At 40.1% G+C, this 20,571-nt stretch overlaps 1 protein-coding gene across 1 annotated transcript in view; it reads right to left on the reverse strand.

Moving 5' to 3' along the window:
- LOC117378989 (zinc finger protein 729-like) overlaps positions 1-20,571 on the reverse strand; it is a 50,838-nt gene that overhangs the window by 24,554 nt on the left and 5,713 nt on the right. Inside the window, 1 exon segment of the mRNA XM_055225266.1 lies at positions 4,948-6,508. Coding sequence (XP_055081241.1) covers positions 4,948-6,508 — 1,561 coding nt within the window.

Below are 20,571 nucleotides of genomic sequence, written 5' to 3' on the forward strand. Positions count from 1 at the left end.
GCTCCCGTGGCTGCTCCTATAGCCAAGCATCTCTAGGGTCACAGCTGCTGAAGTGTATATCAGCTCATCGGTCTCTGTGATGGTTGAGGTATTTTATTTATTTATTGGTTTATTTGATAGGGACAGTGTACATTAATATCATTGCTGCAAATGCACCAGAATTAGGCAAAAGGCAATTTTTTATCTGTTGTCCCTGTACAGATGGACAGACCTGTCTTCCTAAAAACAAGAGTAAAAATATTATACTGTAAAAATTACGATATACTATAGAAAAAACATTAAAAACAGATATAACAAACACTGTCAACAAAAGTGTTCAGAAAAGACAAACAAAACACAAGCATCATACAGACAGTCCACAGCCCACAACATCCAACTCAAGAGAAAACACAAGTGCTCGTGGTTAGTCAGGGGGAGTCATTAGTCTTGTTAATGCTGACATGTTTCATGTGTTATGAACCAGTTTTTTAAATGTTTTTTTTAACAGAATATAGGTGCTAATCTCTCTGATGTTCTAAGGAACTGAGTTCCTGTGCAGCTGTGACTGAGAAGGCTCTGACTGAAGACACTTCTCCTCAGAGGAACAGTCTCCTCGGACAGACCCTCGTGTTTCTTTGAGCTCGTTCTTGTGTTCACAAACTGATTGAGTGGATGACAGACCATTGATGATTTTATATATTAGACAGAGTTTTGAATACTTGATCACATTCTCCCCGTTTAACAGTTTATGCTTCTGTAAAATGGTGCAATGATGATGTCTTGAAGGTTTTTTTATCTAGAATCTTGATTGTCCGTTTGTATAATGATCCAGTGGGTTTTAGTGTTGTTTTGTTTGTTGTAAGACAGTATGTTATGTGAGAAAAGACCATAGCATGAACATTTTAGCTGCCTGCAGTGATAAATGTGACCTAATGAATCTGAAATTGGACAAGTTAAACTTTACACAGTTGCACACTTTTTTTTTTATTTGTGATTTAAATGTTAGTTTTGAATCAATTAGGACCCCAAGATATTTGAATTCTGGCACAACTTGGATTTTTTTCCCCTGCCACAAAAACATCTGCCTGATTACTCGTACTTGTAATGTTTGATTTAGAGAAGAACATTGCTACTGTTTTATTTACATTGAGCTTTAAGGTGGACTGATTTAACCATTCTGAGACATGGGCCATGGATTGTGTAAGTTCATCAGCTACTTGAGTTGTGTTTTTACCATGTGCATAAATGACAATGGCCCCAGAATGGAACCCTGCGGGACACCAGTAGACAGAGGGAGGGGAGTGGTAATTATCCATTCTGACAGACCGTGATCGATTTGATAAATATGATTCTATCCATTTTATTGCGTGTGAGGAGAAGTTAAACTTGGTCAGTTTGGTCAAAAGCTTTTTTCAGGTTGAGAAACACAGCACCAACCACAAAAAAAAAAAACATAAAAAAAAACATTAAAAAAAACACCTAGCCGTCTCTGTTGAGTGCTGAGCTCTGAAACCAAACTGCATGGGATGAAGTGAAAATGATGTGGTGTTGAGATGTACTATAATCTGTTGGGCAATGAGTTTCTCTGCAACTTTGGACACTGTAGGTTTGATACTGATGGGACTGTAATTGGAAAGTAAAAATGTAATGTATGTATTACAGCTGATGATTTCCATTTACTTGGAAATACTGCCTCAGACACTGATGAGAATGTTGGTTAATGGAGTTAAGTTGGAGCTGAGTTCTTTTAACATAAATGTGTCTATGCCAACTATGTCTTTTGTTCTGGTAGGTTTGAATGAACTTATTGTCTGTGAGACTTCTGATTCTGTGACACTGTTTATACTAAAAATGGGCTCTGATGCATTTATAGGACAAACACTTAATGTATTAAATGGAAAACACTGGGCAATATTGAAAACAGAGTCAATGAAAAAATTATTGAAGGCATCTGCAACTGTCTGTGCATTATTTGTATTATTTGTCCATTTATCTTCAATTCTAAATGTTATTTGCTTTTTGTGTCCTGTCCTACAGTTTTTTTTCAGTTGATTCTAGATTGTTTCAGCATCCCCTTTTGCATTCTCAATTAAAGTCAAGAAAAAATGAGCTTTTTCCTTCCGTATGTTTTTTTACTACTTTATTCCTTAGTCTAAACAGATTTGTAGCATTTTGTGATTCACTTTTGATTGGCTTTTTTAACGCAAGATCTCTCTCTTTCATTAGTTTCATTATATCAGACTTAATCCAGGGCAGCATGTTTTTATTATTTTTGTGTTTAAGTTTGGAACTAAAGTTTTTCATTGTCCTTAGTGGGGATCGCTCTCTAAGTTTCTAGGAGACTGTCAGATGGTACTTCACTTAGTCTCTGTCACTGGCGTCGGGGTTGCCTTGTGTTCATTTGGGCCATGATCTTATCTGTCAGGTCAGTCGCTGCCTCGCTCAGCGTGATACTTATTGAGGCTTCGTACCCAATCTCCGGTTGGGGAGTTGATGTTAACTCCCCTCTGACCTGGTTCCCCCTTGCTGTAGCATATTTTGTGTTGTACCTCATCAATCTCAAGTTGTGATATCAGTTGTCATTTGTAGATGTTGAAACACTCAGCTACTAGTTGCTGTAAACTTGGACTGCGGGTTTTGAAGTAACAAAGTGCTCCTTCCAGTCCCTTAAAGAGGGACTGGAAGGAGCATTTGCATCTAGTGGTGCAGGACAGATACCACAAATGCCATAAAGGGCATTCAATAGATGTAAGAGAGCTAAAAAACAGGACAACAGGGAATGTGAACCTAGAAGGAAAGTTCCGCTGTTCCTTACACAGTGGGTGTGTCTGGAAAACTTCAGAGAATTTTCAGACAGTATGAAATTCCAGTCTATTTCAAACCTACAAACACTTTAAGACAAAACTGGTTCATCCAAAGGACAAAACCCCGAGCCATAAATAAAGTAATGTGTCTACTCCATTCAGTGAAGAGTGAGCGTCACACTGGAGAAACTAAACAGACACAGACACATGTACCAACCCCATCGAGAGGACCACAGTCTGCTGTTCATCTCCATCTCAAAGACACTAACCACTCCTTTGAAGAGAGTGAGGGTCAGATCTGAACCAGAGAAAAGAAATGGTTTGAGAGGGAAGTTAAAGAAGCATTTTTTTTTAGGAAAGACAATCCTTCCTTGAACAGGAATTGGGATCTGAGACATCATCTGTGCTCCATCTACAACTCCATCCTCAGACCCAAAACAAACAAAGAGAACAAAAGAGTTAGCCAGTAGCCCAGTTTTCCATAGAGAATACAGTGATGAGTTTCAAATCCATCAGCTGTAATAAAACAAAGGGCAGAGTGAAAGATGGATCCAACAGTTTCAAAACAGAGGCTGAAGTCTGCATGTACACCACATGTACCCTAATCCACTACAGAGAGGTGGGTTGAACAATTTAATTTCTATAATTTATTGGGACACAATGTTTGTTTCTGTAATAAAATGATCATTTTGACTGTCACATGTTTTTTTTGGGGTTTTTTTTAAGGATAAGTTTTCATCAAGCCAAAACCCAAGATATTTATAGGTGGTGGTATAAAGATTTGCAGTTTCCACATTACTTAAATGGTGTCTTAGAAAAATGTAGTTTACTTTTAATTAATAATTTAGGATTTTATTAAAATCATGATTGCAGCCTTAAAAGCACCGGATCAGCAGAGGGCGCACTTTCATACAGAACAATATAATCTACATATAAACGCATGTGTCTTCCTCTTGAATTGCAACCAATGGAATTAATAAACACAGTAGAAAGTAGCAGGCCCAAAATGTCGCCTCCTTTAATTAAAGTTAGAAAATGTGATTTGAATGCTTCAGCACTGTCAATAATTGATTATTGACAGTTCAAATATATAACATATTAAAATAGCTGGACTATAGTTGGAACTGGAACATGTTTAAGATACTGATTACTTACTAGTCAATTGGCAGGTGTGACAGGACGCACAGTCTGTTGTCTCATCCCTTTTCAAATGTGGCCAGAGCGAAAAACCTCATAACTCTGTCATATGTCTTTCTGACCACAAGATAGCCACACTGGTCAGGAAAAATCTCAAAAACAAAGTCACCAACTTCCCAGGCTCAGCCACTTGAAAAACAGGGTCACACAAAACTCTTTAGCTGAGGTGTCCATTTTTCAGCGACATGTCGTTCAGAAATTACAATGAGGACGGTTTCTAACCTCAGTCTGAGAACAGCCCATGTCCACCAGATCCCTCAGGGTGCGGTCAGCGCTCTGCTCCCTCACTAGATCAGCCTTAAATGGAAGGAGGAGTGGGGCTGGAGACAGTTTCAGAAATTCTGTCTTTTATTTGCCCAAACTTACAAATATTCACTTTAACCTTCAATGCTTTTCCTGTTAAGAGAAGCTCACACTGTTTCTCTTTTGTGTGTGTATAATTGTGTCATTTCTAAAGTTCCTTGATACATATGTAAAACATGAGACAAGAAAAGCACGAACGATTGGTCTAAAATAAAAGGTACTTTATTTTCTCATTTTCTTCTTTATTTTACCTTTTACTTTATTTTTTATTAAAACATCCATTAAAAAATAAACCTGAAGCTTTGTGTAATAATAAAAAAAAAAAACTTTTAAAAAGTCCAAGTCCAAAAAAGATATGTTGACTCTACACAGAGTTGAGCTCCACAGTCTGGAGTCTCTGAAGTCTGATCTGGAGCTTTTTGAGTCTGATTTTAGGTTCACATGATCCAGCCTCAGCAGCTCTGTCTCCATTAGTGTGTCCGTCTGGAAGATTTGGAGATGTTTCAGATGGTTCCTCATAGATCTTAAAGCCTTCCCCCTCGTCAGAGTCATATGGTTTGTCTCCTGTGTGCGTTCGGTAGTGACTGGAGAGCTGCTGTGATGTTGTGAAAGTCTTTTCACACTGGTCACACTCGTATAGTCTGTGCCAGGTGTGAACTCTCATGTGTTTAATGAGATATGATGAATCAGAAAACGCTTTCCCACATTGGACACATGTGTATTTTTCCCCACTGTGGATTCTTCTATGTCGATGAAGGTGACTAGAGCTTTTAAATGTGTTCCCACACTGGTCACATTCAAATGGCCTCTCATCTGTGTGAATTCTCATATGTTGTTTGAGTGCAACAGACTGTTTAAATTCCTTCCCACACTGGTCACATTCAAATGGCCTCTCTCCTGTGTGGATTCTCATATGTTCTTTAAGTGTAGTGGACCATGAAAATTTCTTCCCACACTGGTCACATTCAAATGGCCTCTCTCCTGTGTGAATTCTCATATGTTGTTTAAGTACAACAGACTCTTTAAATGTCTTCCCACACTGGCCACACTCAAATGGCCTCTCATCTGTGTGAATTCTCATATGTCGTTTGAGTGCAACAGACTGTTTAAATTCCTTCCCACACTGGTCACATTCAAATGGCCTCTCTCCTGTGTGAATTCTCATATGTTCTTTAAATGTAGTGGACCATGTAAATTTCTTCCCACACTGGTCACATTCAAATGGCTTCTCTCCTGTGTGAATTCTCATATGTTGTTTAAGTACAACAGACTCTTTAAATGTCTTCCCACACTGGCCACACTCAAATGGCCTCTCATCTGTGTGGGTTGTCATGTGTACTTTGAGTGCACCAGACAGTTTAAATTTCTTCCCACACTGGCCACACTCAAATGGCCTCTCTCCTGTGTGAATTCTCATATGTCGTTTGAGTGCAACAGACCATGTAAATTTCTTCCCACACTGGTCACATTCAAATGGCTTCTCTCCAGTGTGGATTCTCATATGTTGTTTGAGTGTACCAGACAGTTTATACTTCTTATTACACTGGTCACAGCTGTATGGTCTTTCTCCTGTGTGATTTCTGTAGTGTTCTTTGAGTGCAACAGACTGTATAAATTTCTTCCCACACTGGTCACATTCAAATGGCCTCTCTCCTGTGTGGATACTCATGTGCTGTTTAAGTGCACCAGACTGTTTAAATTCCTTACCACACTGGTCACATTCAAATGGTTTCTCTCCTGTGTGGATTCTCATATGTTGTTTGAGTGTACCAGACTGTTTAAATTTCTTCCCACACTGGTCACATTCAAATGGCCTCTCTCCTGTGTGGACTTTCATATGTTCTTTGAGTGGATGAGGACGAGTAAAGTCCTTCCCACACTGGTCACAGCTGTATAGGCCTTCTCCTGTGTGGATTCTCATATGTTGTTTGAGTGTATCAGACTGTTTAAATTTCTTCCCACACTGGTCACATTCAAATGGCCTCTCTCCTGTGTGGACTTTCATATGTTCTTTGAGTGGATGAGGACGAGTAAAGTCCTTCCCACACTGGTCACATTCAAATGGTTTCTTTCCAGTGTGGATTCTCATGTGTCGATTGAGTGTAGAAGACCGATTATACTTCTTCCCACACTGGTCACAGCTGTATGGCCTTTCTCCTGTGTGACCTCTGTAGTGGATTTTGAGAGCTGAAGCCTTGGCCCACGTCTTCCCACACTGGTCACATGTGAACGCCATTCTGCCGGTGGATCCTGTAGCTCTGCATTAGAACAAAGGAAAGTAGATGTCAGAGAAATAAAGTAAATACTGAGTGTTTTGATGTGGCTGTGTCCTACAAGCAAGTTATATTAGTTTGAGTGAATCAGTTTATATTTTATTTTTACAGCACAATTTTGTCCTGTCTGATGTTAAGGTGAGGAAAGACAGTAGCTTGAATGCAGGGACCTTGTATTTTTTAGTCATGAGGTACAAAAGTGAGTATTTACATATGTACAGTTTAGGTCATGACTTTAGGTGGCAACAAATTCATTCCATTGTCATCAGAGCTTATCAAAGTTCAATGGACAATAACAACAAAGCAACAAGTAGGTTCACTTGTTCAAGAGTATTGTGCAGTTGAGATGGTTAGTCCCTTGGTGATAGTCAATAGTCATTGTTCAGAGTTCATTATGTGGACTTCAGCAGACGTATGACAATGGTGTGCAGTGAGAACGATGGGGCAACAGTCCTACTACATAGTCCTACCGCATATGCACAACAGGCTTAGTGTGTGTAGTCCTACCACAGAGGCACAACACGCTTAGTGTGTGTAATCCTACCTCATAGTCCTACCGCAAGGGCACAACAGGCTTAGTGTGTAGTCCTACCGCAGAGGCACAACAGGCTTAGTGTGTGTAGTCCTACTGCATAGGCACAACAGACTTAGTGTGCGTAGTCCTACCGCGTAGTCCTACCACATATGCACAACAGGCTTAGTGTGTGTAGTCCTACCGCATATGCACAACAGGCTTAGTGTGTGCAATCCTACCACATAGTCCTACCGCATATGCACAGCAGGCTTAGTGTGTGTAGTCCTACCGCATATGCACAACAGGGTTAGTGTGTGTAGTCCTACCACATGGACACAACAGGGTTAGTGTGTGTAGTCCTACTGCAGAGGCACAACAGGCTTAGTGTGTGTAGTCCTACCACAAGGGCACAACAGGCTTAGTGTGTGTAGTCCTACCGCAAGGGCACAACAGGCTTAGTGTGTGTAGTCCTACTGTATAAGCACAACAGGCTTAGTGTGTGTAGTCCTACCGCAGAGGCACAACAGGCTTTGTGTGTAGTCCTACCGCAGAGGCACAACGGGCTGTGTGTGCAGTCCTACCGCATATGCACAACAGGCTTAGTGTGTGCAGTCCTACCGCATATGCACAACAGGCTTAGTGTGTAGTCCTACCGCAGAGGCACAACAGGCTTAGTGTGTGTAGTCCTACCGCAGAGGCACGACAGGCTTAGTGTGTGTAGTCCTACCGCATAGACACGACAGACTTAGTGTGTAGTCCTACAGCATAGACACGCCAGGCTTAGTGTGTGTAGTCCTACCGCAGAGGCACAACAGGCTTAGTGTGTGTAGTCCTACCGCAGAGACACAACAGGCTTAGTGTGTGTAGTCCTACCGTATATGCCCAACAGGCTTAGTGTGTGTAGTCCTACCGCAGAGGCACAACAGGCTTACTGTGTGTAGTCCTACCGCACAGACACAACAGGCTTAGTGTGTGTAGTCCTACATCATAGTCCTACCGCAGAGGCACAGAGCTTGATTTGATCGAGTGGTTGAAACAGGAAAATAAAAAACAGCGGCCTGTGTGAGCAACAGGACCAGTGTATTAGCTGATAGTTAATTACTAACAAATATTGACTCAAAAATGCCCAAAATGATTCAAATCCATAATGGCACTGACAGTATAACTGACACAATAATTCATATACATTTCATTTCATAATAAATAGCAGTGTTCTTGAGCTCAGGTTACATAAAGTCATTGCTGATATTTGCTGAATTGATGCGCTGTTCGGCGTTTAAACCACGCGGAACCAAATGCAACGATAGTGCTAATAGCGCCCATTAAAATACATTGAAAACATGCTACATTCAAGCTAATGCTAAGCTAACCATTGTAAATGAATGGAGCGCGGCTAGCGCCTAGTTAGCATAAACAAACAGCAGCTCGCGATGAGTGTTTTTAGCGCGTCACTCGCGTCAAACGGCTCCGTTTGGTCCCACACAACATCTATAAAGGCAAAATGTAAGGTTCACACAGAACAAAACAGCTTAGAGAAGGTTTTTAAGTAAGTACCGACCTGCTGCAGCCCTTCACAACGATACTCCCGCGAGAGGACCCGAAATACCGCGAGAACTCGAGAGCGGCTCAGACAGCAGTGCAGAGTATAATATAGAGGAATAATACAGGGTGTCCATCAAGTCTCTTTACTATTAAAATGGAATTACAAAGTGGACTGATAAGATATTTTATTTATTTATATATTTATTTGACAGGGACAATGCAATCAGACATAGTTACAAAATGAACATTGCAGCTGATGTGATGCAGACAGAGTTTATAGCACAAGCTCATTTTCAACTCCCGTCCCTGGTTGGGCTTTTTTACAATTTACTAATATGCAAATTATATTAAAACACTTATTAAAATAGTTACATCAGTGCACAAATATACATTTAACACTCACACTTTCTCTCACTCACCAACTGTCATACTACTTATTTACAAGTGGGGACAGTTTTGACTCATTTTCAGACAGTTCTTAACCCTAGAGGTGAACATTTTCAACTCAGAAATGTTCTTTATTTCAGTGGGCAGTGAGTTCCACAGTTTGCAGCTCTGATATGAAAAGGCGGACTGTCCAAAAGAGGTTCTGCGTCGTGGGATTGTACAGTTCTTGTTTACGGCGCCTCTTGTCGCTCTGGTGCTGTTTAGTCTTTGTATAAATGTACTGAGTGGTTCTGGGGCAAAGTTATGAATACACTTAAAACATAATTTAAGAAAACATAAACTAGTAAAACTTCTGAAACTTAATAGATTATATTTTTTTTAAGGATGTGACAATGATGAAAACGGATTGGCTTTCGATCCATAATTTTGATTGCTTGGTTGTACAAAGAACCATTCGCTTTGTGTCTGAGGGAGCTGCCTGGGCCCATGTGTCATGCAGTAGGAGATATGAGAAAAAATCATACCATGGATGTACAGCAGGGCTGCCTGATTTGGAATATATTGTCTTATCAATTTAAAACAGTTTAGATTTCTTTGTTCGTTTCTGATGCAAGCGTCAAAGAGGACTAAGAGACTAAAGTATAAGTCAGAAGGGTTTAATGAGTTCATCACAGGTAAAGTTAACAATGAAGCACCGGACTCTCAGGAAAGGATAGAAGAGAGTCCTATGTTTGTGTTTCCAGCTTTTATAGGCCTCCCAGTGTGTGTGTGTGAGGCGGATCTTCTTCTCGGCAACATGTGGTTACACATTAAAAACCTTTTGGCAAAATCCCACAATGTGTGTTTTTAAGTCAATCAATCTCATTGTTTTATGACCCTCTCAGGGTGGGGGTCACACAGTCTTTGGTGAGTAGGGCTACAGGCATCTGGGGTAGTATTACATTGTTAAAAAATACCTTACAATTCCCCCTTTTCACACCGTGCTACATGGTGTGAACCCAACTATGAAAAATAAAAAGTAATATTTACAACAAGTAATAATAATGGAAGAAATTAAAAACATAACATTACATCCTAAACCATTTAAGCAAGTATAATACTAAGGATAATAACAAAAGCATACACATTCATGAGTAGAATAAATCAAAATAATTTTGCAAAATTAAAGTACATGGATTTATGGGTACAAAATCTAAAAACTCATTTATTATAGTATTGACTTTTTTTTTTCACCTTCTGACTTAAATGGGAAAAGACATTTTGTGGCCCCGCTCCCGCCAACCGTCCGAAGACACCACATATACCCACAGTACTGTACATGATTATGCTATTATTAAACCAACCCAAAATCAAAAACATGAATTTCCCCAAAACAACACTATATAGTATGTTTATACTGAATGTCCTCAGTCTCAGAGTCAGAAATAATTGTGATGTACATAGGAGGAGGGGTGTTAGAAGAAATAGGAAGTAGTGCCATTTGTTTTGCAGCAGTAACTTCTTTAGAAAAAGCTGTAGTCACACACCTTTCAACCATAGTACGAGCAAAAGGGATGAAACAACAGCCACAGACCATCAGTATGGTTAGAATTATGCTAAGAGAAGTGAAAAGCGAGAGAAATAAAGTTTTCCATTTACCGAAGGTATTAGAAAACCAATCACCTATTACATCATTAATTCCAGAGGCAGTAAGCATCTGGTCTGTAAAGCAGCTCTAGTTAAATTGGCCTGATACATAACATTGTAATGAATATAATTAATTCTATCTAAATTTTTATTAATGGTATTTGAAAACTAAAATGAATTTTGTAATATCCCCCCTTTGACACATTTATATATCTATATAAACATGTGTCAATTTTGGCTTCGTTGTCTTCTGCTGCAAGAGAACAGTCAAATTACTGTTGCTGAAATAAACATTTTGTGAAGCCCAAAACTGTTATTGATTAGTTGTTAGTGTTGTTATTGTGTGATTATTTCATAGGAACATGTAAAGAAAAAAATAGAAATTATGCAGCATCTGCATTACAATTAATGTAGTATCTCTTTGAGAGTACTCATACAATGCCACAGTCATAATTGTTTCAGAGTGCGTTCAGGAGGTTGAGCTCTGACGCACTTTACTTTTGTGGGCTTTGTCAATTTTTTCGATTCTAATAGCCCTTGAGCGACTGTTAAGTACCTTGCAAGGACCTACAAATTTGGGTTCAGTCCAATTAGGTTTAATACTTTTTACCAGTACCCAATCACCAGGTTTGATTGGGTCTTCTAAAGTTGACTCAGAGGAGGTCTCCAGGTTCAGGATCTGTTGGGAGAGAACTAAACTTAAATTAGTTAATGCTTTGTAATAGTCAGAGATTTCATGATCTTGGTCATTTCTAGGTACACACACATCAGGTTGGAGAGGAGTGTCCATCCTTCTCCCAGTTAAGATCTCATGTGGAGAGAGATTGAGATGTTTATGTGGTGTGGATCGCATTGCCATCAGCGCTAATGGCAAGGCATCCAGCCACGTCATTTTGGTGGAGTTCATGATTTTAGCTAGATAGCTTTTCAATGTGCGGTTTGCTCTTTCAACCAGGCCCTGGGATTGTGGGTGAAAGACTGTTCCAAAATGTTGTTTTATTCCAAAATATTCACACACTGCTGTCATATTTTTGTTAGAAAAGTGTGTGCCATTATCAGATCTGATGGTACGGGAAAACCCATACCTAGGAACAAATTCTCTTGTCAGCCACTTAATGACTGAATTAGCTGTCTCCCTCTTTACTGGGGTAACTTCGACCCATCTTGAGAAAGAGTCTACACATACCAATAGGTATCTGTAACAATTGCATCGATTTGCGGGACCCATGTCTGTGAAATCAATTACAATGTGTTTCCATGGGCCGTCTGGAACAGGAAATGCTCCCATGGCCGCTTTAATGGCCGCTCGAGGATTAAATTTTTGACAAGTGTCACATTCATACACAGTAAGAGATATGATATCTGCCATGTGTGGATGCCACCATGTTAGCTCAAGCAAAGAAATAGTTTTGGTTTTTGAAATATGTCCTAGTTTATGAGCCTCTGAAGACAACATGCTCAACAATTTGCTGGGTGCAACCAAACGTCCGTCATGATAGTGCCAAAGTCCTTTTTCGTCCTTCTTCGCACCCTTGTCAGTCCAAACACTATGTTCATACGGTCCTGCGTGAGTCTGTAAGTCAGTAATATCCTGCTCTGTCAACTTCACTGAATCTTTCTCTTCATCCATCTGCACAAACACATACTTTTTACTTGGAGGTCCTTTATAACCTGCTGCCTTTTTTGCTGCTGCATCTTGCATTTTAATACAGCTACTTCAGATGGGAATTTAACAGCTTCTATCAATTCAGTCATTTCTTTGAGATGTTTAATAGGTTGTCCAGTGCTGGTTATGAATCCCTTACGCATCCAATGAGGGGCATCAATGTGTACTGCATGTGTTACATAAGCAGAATCAGAATATATATTTGCTGTTTGATCTTTAGCTAATTGCAATGCTCTGGTTAAAGCTATGACTTCTGCTAATTGTGCTGAAGCCCCTGGCATAAGTATCTCTTTAGCTTCCATGATTTCAAACTTTTGTCCAGTAGCTTTCACTATTGCATATGATGTTCTAATTTTCCCTGTGTTATCTCTATAGCTACATCCATCACAAAACAGCATTACTTGTGGGTTCTGCAGTGGTTCTGCATACAATGTTGGTACTAGAGTCATGTCTAGTCGCGCTATGTCAGCACAGTTGTGCGGTGTCCCTGTCCCTAGATCATTTGCCATATTGATGGTTGTGCCTTCAAATGCAATATGTGGCTGATCTAGTATTTGTTTGATTTTCTCTGTGCGTCGTTCTGAGAGTGTAAAAGCTACTGATTGTAAGTAGGCTGCTACTCCATGTTGTGTATGTATGATTAGAGGATGACATTTCACTATGTGTGCTGTTTTAATTATGGCCATAGATATAGCTGCTACATGTTGCGTGCATGGTGGATGTCCTTTTTCTATATTGTCTAATTTAGCACTATGATACATCAGCACTTTACGTTGACCTGCCACACCGTCCCCCTTTTTCTGATAAAGTATTGCATTGCCAACTCCATTTTTCTCATACACATCTAGGTGAAAAGGTAAGGTATAATCTGGTACAGCCAAGTCACATGAATGTGCCATCTGTTGTTTTAAGGAAACAAATGCTTCCTCTGCCTCAATATTCCAGTTTAATTGAGCAGTAAGGTTAGTTGGTCCTGCCTCAGTTATCAGTGCTCTTAATGGGGCTGTGTGGTTGACATATTCAGGTAAATAGTTCTTACTGAAGCCTGTTAAACCTAAAAATGATAACATCTTTTACTATTTTAGGTTTAGGGTGGTGGAGTATGGTAGATCGATGTTGGTTTGAAACTGAGGAAGATGAGCCTGAAATTGATCTCCCAAGAAATACAACCCTTCGCCTTCCAAATTGTAATTTTGATTTACTAACTTTATACCCCTTTTCAGCCAATCGTGAAAGAGTGGAGTGGGATGCGGTGAGAATGTCCTGTTCATTAGGCGAGGCTATGAGGATGTCATCTACATATTGTATAAGAACTGTACCACTTGGAAGCAAAAGGTCAGTGAGGTCTCTTTTCAAAGCCTGATTAAAATACCCCAGAGAGTGCACAAAACCTTGTGGTGCACGTGTATAAGTATACTGTTTCCAAACTTTTGCTTCTAATTTTGTTAACTGTGGCCATTCTGAATGTCGTTTCAAATATGTTGCATATGCATTATGTAGAAGCCCCAGTGCAACAGCTCTGATGTACAATGAAAAGAAACAGCCTAAATAATGTTATATTGGTAAATGATTATTTTCAGGAATGGAGCAAAACTGTTTCAAATAAATGAATACACTTCTAAATTCTGTAATTGGGTTAAAAACAAAATCTTTGACTGTGTGGATCCGAGAACAGGCTCCAGTCATGAGTGCCCAGGCAAACACAGCCCAAACGCAGCAGCAGAGACAGTTTTATGGGGCCTTTAGAGGAGCAGCAGAGCACTTGAAGCTTTTGATTCAGTTCATTCATTTGTCATGTGACCAGTAGAGGAGGAGCCCAGTCCACAGATGAGTTTTAGAGCCAGCAGGACTTTTTTTGGCTTTAGTTCAGTTCATGTTTCTCAGTGACGCAGCAGCCATGTTTAGACAGTCTTTAGACAACAGCAGAGCCAGTCCAGGTCATGTGACCTTTCAGTTCAGAGCTGGAGCGATTCACCCAGAGCCACTGCACTCAGACCACGCCCACCCAGAGAGCCACTTCACTCAGACCACGCCCACCCAGAGAGCCACTTCACTCAGACCACGCCCACCCAGAGAGCCACTGCACTCAAACCACGCCCACCCAGAGAGCCACTGCACTCAAACCACGCCCACCCAGACACAACAGGCCAAAGACCCATCTCAAATCCACTTCAGTCAAAACTAAAATCTATTCAAAGTCTATTCCAACTTGCATGGACAAGTTGTTCATTTTCATCTCAAAAATGTGTTTGCATAAGAAATCTGTATCTATATTTACAATATCCTAAAGTTAAAGTGAGGAATTTTCAATAATTATAAAGACATGGTTTGAATTGTTTACTTAAATTTCAGCATGATCTAATTAAACAATTCTTCTAAGGTTTATGTGAATGCTCAAATAAATCATTACTGTCAGATGAGTTTAAAACATACTGCTCTTTCTTTTTATATGCATACTCCTGATGAGTTAACTGTTAGAGAGTGTAGGATTCTGAGAGTATGGTGATCTCTCATGTCTGACCCATGTAGGAGGGGTCAAAAGGTCAGTTGGAACTCTATCATAACCTGTGTTTGGTAGATCACTTAATATGTAAACCTTTTGGCCTTGTAGATTTAGGTTTAACATCAGTTGTAAACGAAGTCTCATACAATGGTTTATCTATTTTTGTTTTTATTCTACTAGAGACCTCTTCTAGTGTAGAACTTTGAGAATGCTTATCATCACTTCCAAATTGTATTGTTTTTCTTATTGATTCAGTGGGTGTAGGAGTTCTTGAGCCTTTAGTGTTAATGCCCTTCACATTAACAAAGTTTAGTGTTTTAACATCATCTGGGTCAATCAGTTGCCCTTCATAGATGTTGCTCCTCCTGTTATCACCGATTACTTCTGTATTTTCATCAAGCATCGTGTTTACTACTTTAATAGCTTCATTTGTTGTAGGTTCTTCTATGTCTACTAATCCTGCTTTAACTAATACCAATGGACATTGTAGTGTTGTGGTGTTAGAGTCATTAGTTGTTATCAGTGTTGTGGTGTAACAGCCCAAGTTTGTGAATTAGTAGCTTGAGTTAGTAATTTATGGACCTCACTATAAGGTGAAAGGTCAGTATAAGGAGGAGGGAGAAATGCATCTTCCCCCTTCTTATCTAAGGTCGTTTCCCGTTCAGTTTTAGATTGCACCAATTGTATTTGTGGCGTCACTGTGGTGTATGTTATGTTAAAACCTGCCCCCCTCATTAGGTGGGGGAGGTATGCATCACAAAGAACTTTATTTTTTCTGGCTATATCCACTCTCTTTTTAAACTCCCCTATACATTTTTTTTTTCCATTTCGCTCCCATTCAGCTTCAGTGAAATCACAAGCAGCATGGACAACCGTTTGAATATTCAGCAATTGTTCTTTTCTAGGATTTGGAGACGTGTCCTGTCCTATCAAACCTCTCACCTGCAAGTCTTTTATCAACATACCAAACTTTTCGTTCACCTTCTTCTTCTTTCTATCCTCTGTCCCAAACAAGAGTATATCTAAGGCATTAGTACACGCTTTACATACTTTGTTGTAGCAGGAGTAAACTTTGTCCTCTATCGTCCATTGTCTAGTGGTGGAAAAGGTTCTCAATTTGACCTTCAGGTGAGAGGGAAACAGGCAAATGCTGAAGGGAGATAGTGGAGGTAAGGTTGAAGAAAGGAGGGGGTGTATAGCTGAGTAAAGGAGTATGATAGGCAGGAGAGATAAGACTCACCCTAAAGGAACTATTCACTAAGAATTTACTTGAGAGCAAATAGTCAAAATCCTAATTGAGTAAACAACTGCTTTTCCACCACAGTCAGTCAGTCTGTTTGTCACTAAGTCTGTTTTACACACCTGTAATTTGGTCTATTGGGAATGAAAATGTTAATAAAACCTGTTTACATAAGCCTAATGTATGGATCCAAACCTTTCACCACAGAGATCCCTCTAGACCAACCCGTATCACACCCATCCTTCCACGCAGAGGCCGAAGCGTCTGTGCGGGGTGGGGGTTCTAGCAGGATATGTGATTTTAGTTTTAGACCCGACACTCCTACACCCCGGGCTGTTTGCCTTTATTTTCTCCACCCCCAAATGCAGCCTATGCAGTCTCTACTCCAGCCAATACTCTATGTGATAAAGGCTAAAAATGAGGAGTCATAGACCCAAGCCACCCACAGTGACCCAAAAAGAAGAAGAAGACGTTCTGTCCCTACCGGTTTATTCAATAGTGCTCAGCTGAGTGGGTCCCGGACCCAGGGCTCCACACCCCACACACACGGTCCAACCGTGTCTTAGTCATAGGGTGTTCTTCACACCCTCAGAGTCCAACTCTGGCCAACAATAGAACCTAGTCTATTGTCAGTCGACCGGGCCTAATGCCACCTGGTCCCGGACCAGGATTTCTAATACCGGCTCATTGATCTGTCCCTATGTGTTAGTAAATGTGCTTCATGCAACTTTACATGTGAAAGAACAAACTGGACTAGATAGCCCACCCAATTATATTCTAAATTTGCGAGACAGAGAATTACAGATTCATGTGACAGTGACAACCTTAATAAAGGATCAACTAAACTATGCATAAATTTTATTAAAAAGGTTTTCTGCTTACCTTATTTTGGGGTCCCTGGTTGTCACCGATCAGACTTCACCTCGATATGCCCAAAGGTCCTCCAGATTACTCAACACCAACCACGTCACGGTCACCAGCTGTTAGATTTGTTCATTTCTGATGCAAGCGTCAAAGAGGACTAAGAGAATAAAGTATAAGTCAGAAGGGTTTAATGAGTTCATCACAGGTAAAGTTTAACAATGGAGCAGCGGACTCTCAGGAAAGGATAGGAACAGAGTCCTTAGATGTTTGTGTTTCCAGCTTTTATAGGCCTCCCAGAGGCGGGCCGTCTTCTCGGCAACATGTGGTTACACATTAAAAACCTTTTGGCAAAATCCCACAATGTGTGTTTTTAAGTCAATCAATCTCATTGTTTTATGACCCTCTCAGGGTGGGGGTCACTCAGTCCACAAGAGAATAAGGTGAAGGTGCAGAAGGCTGTGGCTGTGAGTCTGACATCGGACATGTGGACATCAGCGTCGATGGACGCGTATCTGGCTGTGACGTGCCACTACATTAATGAATTCAACGAAATTCAACATTTTCCCCACACGGCTGAGCATCTGGCAGATCAGCGTGTGAGGCTGATGGAAGAGTGGGGCATCAGAGATAAAGTCAGATGTCTCATCGCTGATGGGGCAGCAAACATGATTGCTTGTGCACGGTGTTTGAATGTAAGACACACCATTTGCATTGCTCATGCCATCAACCTGATTGTCAGAAAATCATTTGATGATACTGCTGGTATGAACGAACTGAGGCAGAAATCACGAAAGTTGGCAACATACTTTCGTACAAGTACAACTGCTAAGGATCGTTTAATGGCACTACAAACGCAGATGGGCAAGCAGCCTTTAAAAATGATCATTGAAGTTGATACACGGTGGAATAGCACTTTTCACATGCTGGAGAGGGACAATGAATGAGGGACGCAGTCGGAGCAGCCTTGGTGTCCCTTAATACAGACATTGACCCCTTAACTTCATTTGACCATGAGCTGATTAATGATGCTTTATGCATACTTGCACCTTTTAATCAGGAAACTGAGGATTTATCTGCAGAAAAGAGAGTTTCTGCGTCCAAGGTAATTCCAATGATGAACATGGTGCACCCTGCTCTAGCATCCAGAGCTCTTACAGTGACCCACCCCATTGCCAGACAGCTGGGACAGAACATGGTGCGGAGGATGCCAGAGCATATTTCTAAAATAGAGACATTAAGTATTTTGACCATACCAACCCTGCTTGATCCTCAATTTAAACAAATTGGCTTTTTGACCCATAACAAAGCTCAGGAGGCAGTTAACAGATTGAAAAATGAATGTGTGATTCTTCTGAGGATTCTGCTACTCCTCCTGAGCCAGAGCCTCAACCCACTCCCCTGGATCTGTCTTCAAATTCAAGTAAGTGTGTGCATGATTTTCTTTTATTTGCAATATTTAACTTAACTGTTGCTGTTTTTACATGACATTTGGCATAAGCATGACAAAAATGTTAACAACAGTAGAAGAACAAAGAGCTTTGTAGCAGTTGCAACCATTGAAGTAGACCGTTACCTTACTGAAGTTCCAATACCGAGAAGCGAGGATCCATTCCACTATAGGACTTGTACAATACACCTTGCACTTTAGAACTTGTGCAATACACACAACACTTTAAAAGTTGTAGTAACCCTCCTGAGTTTATGTTTTTGACTTGGCTTCTGTCCTGCCCTGTGTGTATTTGACTGTATTTTGTTTATCTGGTGTTTTATGTTAAATGTGACATCAGCCTGTCCAGGGACGACAGATGGAAACAGCCTGTGGCTAAAATCTGCACATTTACATATGTGTCTTATGTTCATTAATATGCACTGTCCCTTTTCTAAATAAATAAATAAATAAATAAATAAATAAATTAATTAATTAATTAATTAATGTACTGGACCAAACCAAAAGTGCTATACCCAACCCCTGTATGATTTCCAAACGTTTCCTCTGCTCCCCAGAATCTTCTGGTCCTTGTGAGAGAATATTCTCAAAAGCTGGAGACATTCTTTCCAAAAAAAAAGAAACCGTCTCAGTCCAAAAACCCTTGAAAAAAAATTGTATTTTTAAATAAAAATCAATGAAACAGAATTGTGTGACATGTTTTATTATTTTTATAATCATTTTTATACACAGGCCTTTACAAATATCCAAAGTGTTAGTTGAAATAACTAAGGCTAATACACAGCTCAAATGTTGTAATGTATGCAAAGTAACAGCAGATGGCAGTATTATGAGACCTCATTACTGTACCACATTTTGAATCATTTGGCTGTGAGATCTCATCATCTCATAAGATCTCATTTCCTCCATCACTAGAGACCGTTTGTCCAGTGGAAACCCAAGTGCGTTTATTGTACACCAAAAATATTTACAAAAACAAGAAAAAGTTTAAAAGAATCAGCATTGCAGTACCTGCTATACATACAGCCCCCTCTCTCATAGCCACTTCTTCTTCTTCTTCTAATAGTGTTTTATGGCAGTTGGCACGCAACTAGAAATGGTGCATTACCGCCACCATCCGGTATGGAGTGTGGGCCGGGACGACCCCAATAGCCTTTCTATACCCTCTTTATCAGTTTTGTGGAGATAAGATACTTTGTTATTTCTCTGACTACACAATCTTGCTTAAATCCTTGTAAAATGTCTTTTAATTCGCAGTGAATACTATTCTGATGAATTCTTTCTTTTAAGATTCTACGTTGCAACTGATATTTTGGACAATATATGATTACATGTTCAACAGTTTCCTGACAGCTACAATAATCACACTCCCCCGTTTCATGCTTTCCTATAATTTTAAGTGTGCTATTTAGTCTTGTGTGACCCAGCCTCAGTCTTGCCAACACATCCTCCTCCTCCCGGTTCTTGCAACCCCACTCTGCTGTTTTACCCTCGACTCTTCCCTGCAGGTTGTAATAAAACCGGCCCTTAGGTCATGAGTCCCATTTGCTCTGCCATTGTTTCCTTACCCTGTCTTTAATAATTGTCTTAATTTCTGATTTACTATATTTTACTGGGAAATCTACCTCCTCCTTTGCAGCTCCTCCTTTTGCCCACTCCAGCTCATTCCCTTCCACCCCTATATGTGCTGGAACCCACATGAAAATTACATATTTCTTTTGTCTGTTTATTTTTTCCAGTGTTTGCCCTACTTCCCAAATTATGTCTTGCCTCGTCTCTGACTTGAATGTTTTAACACTTGTCACTGCTTGAGTCTGAAGCGATCACATTCTGCTTTGGCCCATTCTCCTCCACCCAAGTCAATGCCAAGAGTATTACCAGCAACTCTCCTGTATAAACAGCCACATTGTCACTTGTCCTCTTTTTAACTGCAACACCTATATCTGGAATAACAAATGCTATGCCCACCTTCCCATTCACTAGCTTTGAAGAATCAGTAAACATTATTAAATGTTCAGAATACTTTCCACCTATATACTCATCAACTCCCTCTCATAGCCACTGAGATTAGCTCCTTTTATAAAGCACCTCCCTAATTGGCTGAGCCCACTCTGTATTACAGGTAAGTTTTTCCCAAATCCAATTCTGTTGTAAAAAATAGCTCCAATCCAACAGTGTAATCATTTATTCAATTAAAATATTAGTTAAAATAGAGCTCTATGTTTA

Source organism: Periophthalmus magnuspinnatus, chromosome 11 (assembly GCF_009829125.3).
Source record: "Periophthalmus magnuspinnatus isolate fPerMag1 chromosome 11, fPerMag1.2.pri, whole genome shotgun sequence".
In the NCBI taxonomy this organism is placed as follows: domain Eukaryota; kingdom Metazoa; phylum Chordata; class Actinopteri; order Gobiiformes; family Gobiidae; genus Periophthalmus; species Periophthalmus magnuspinnatus.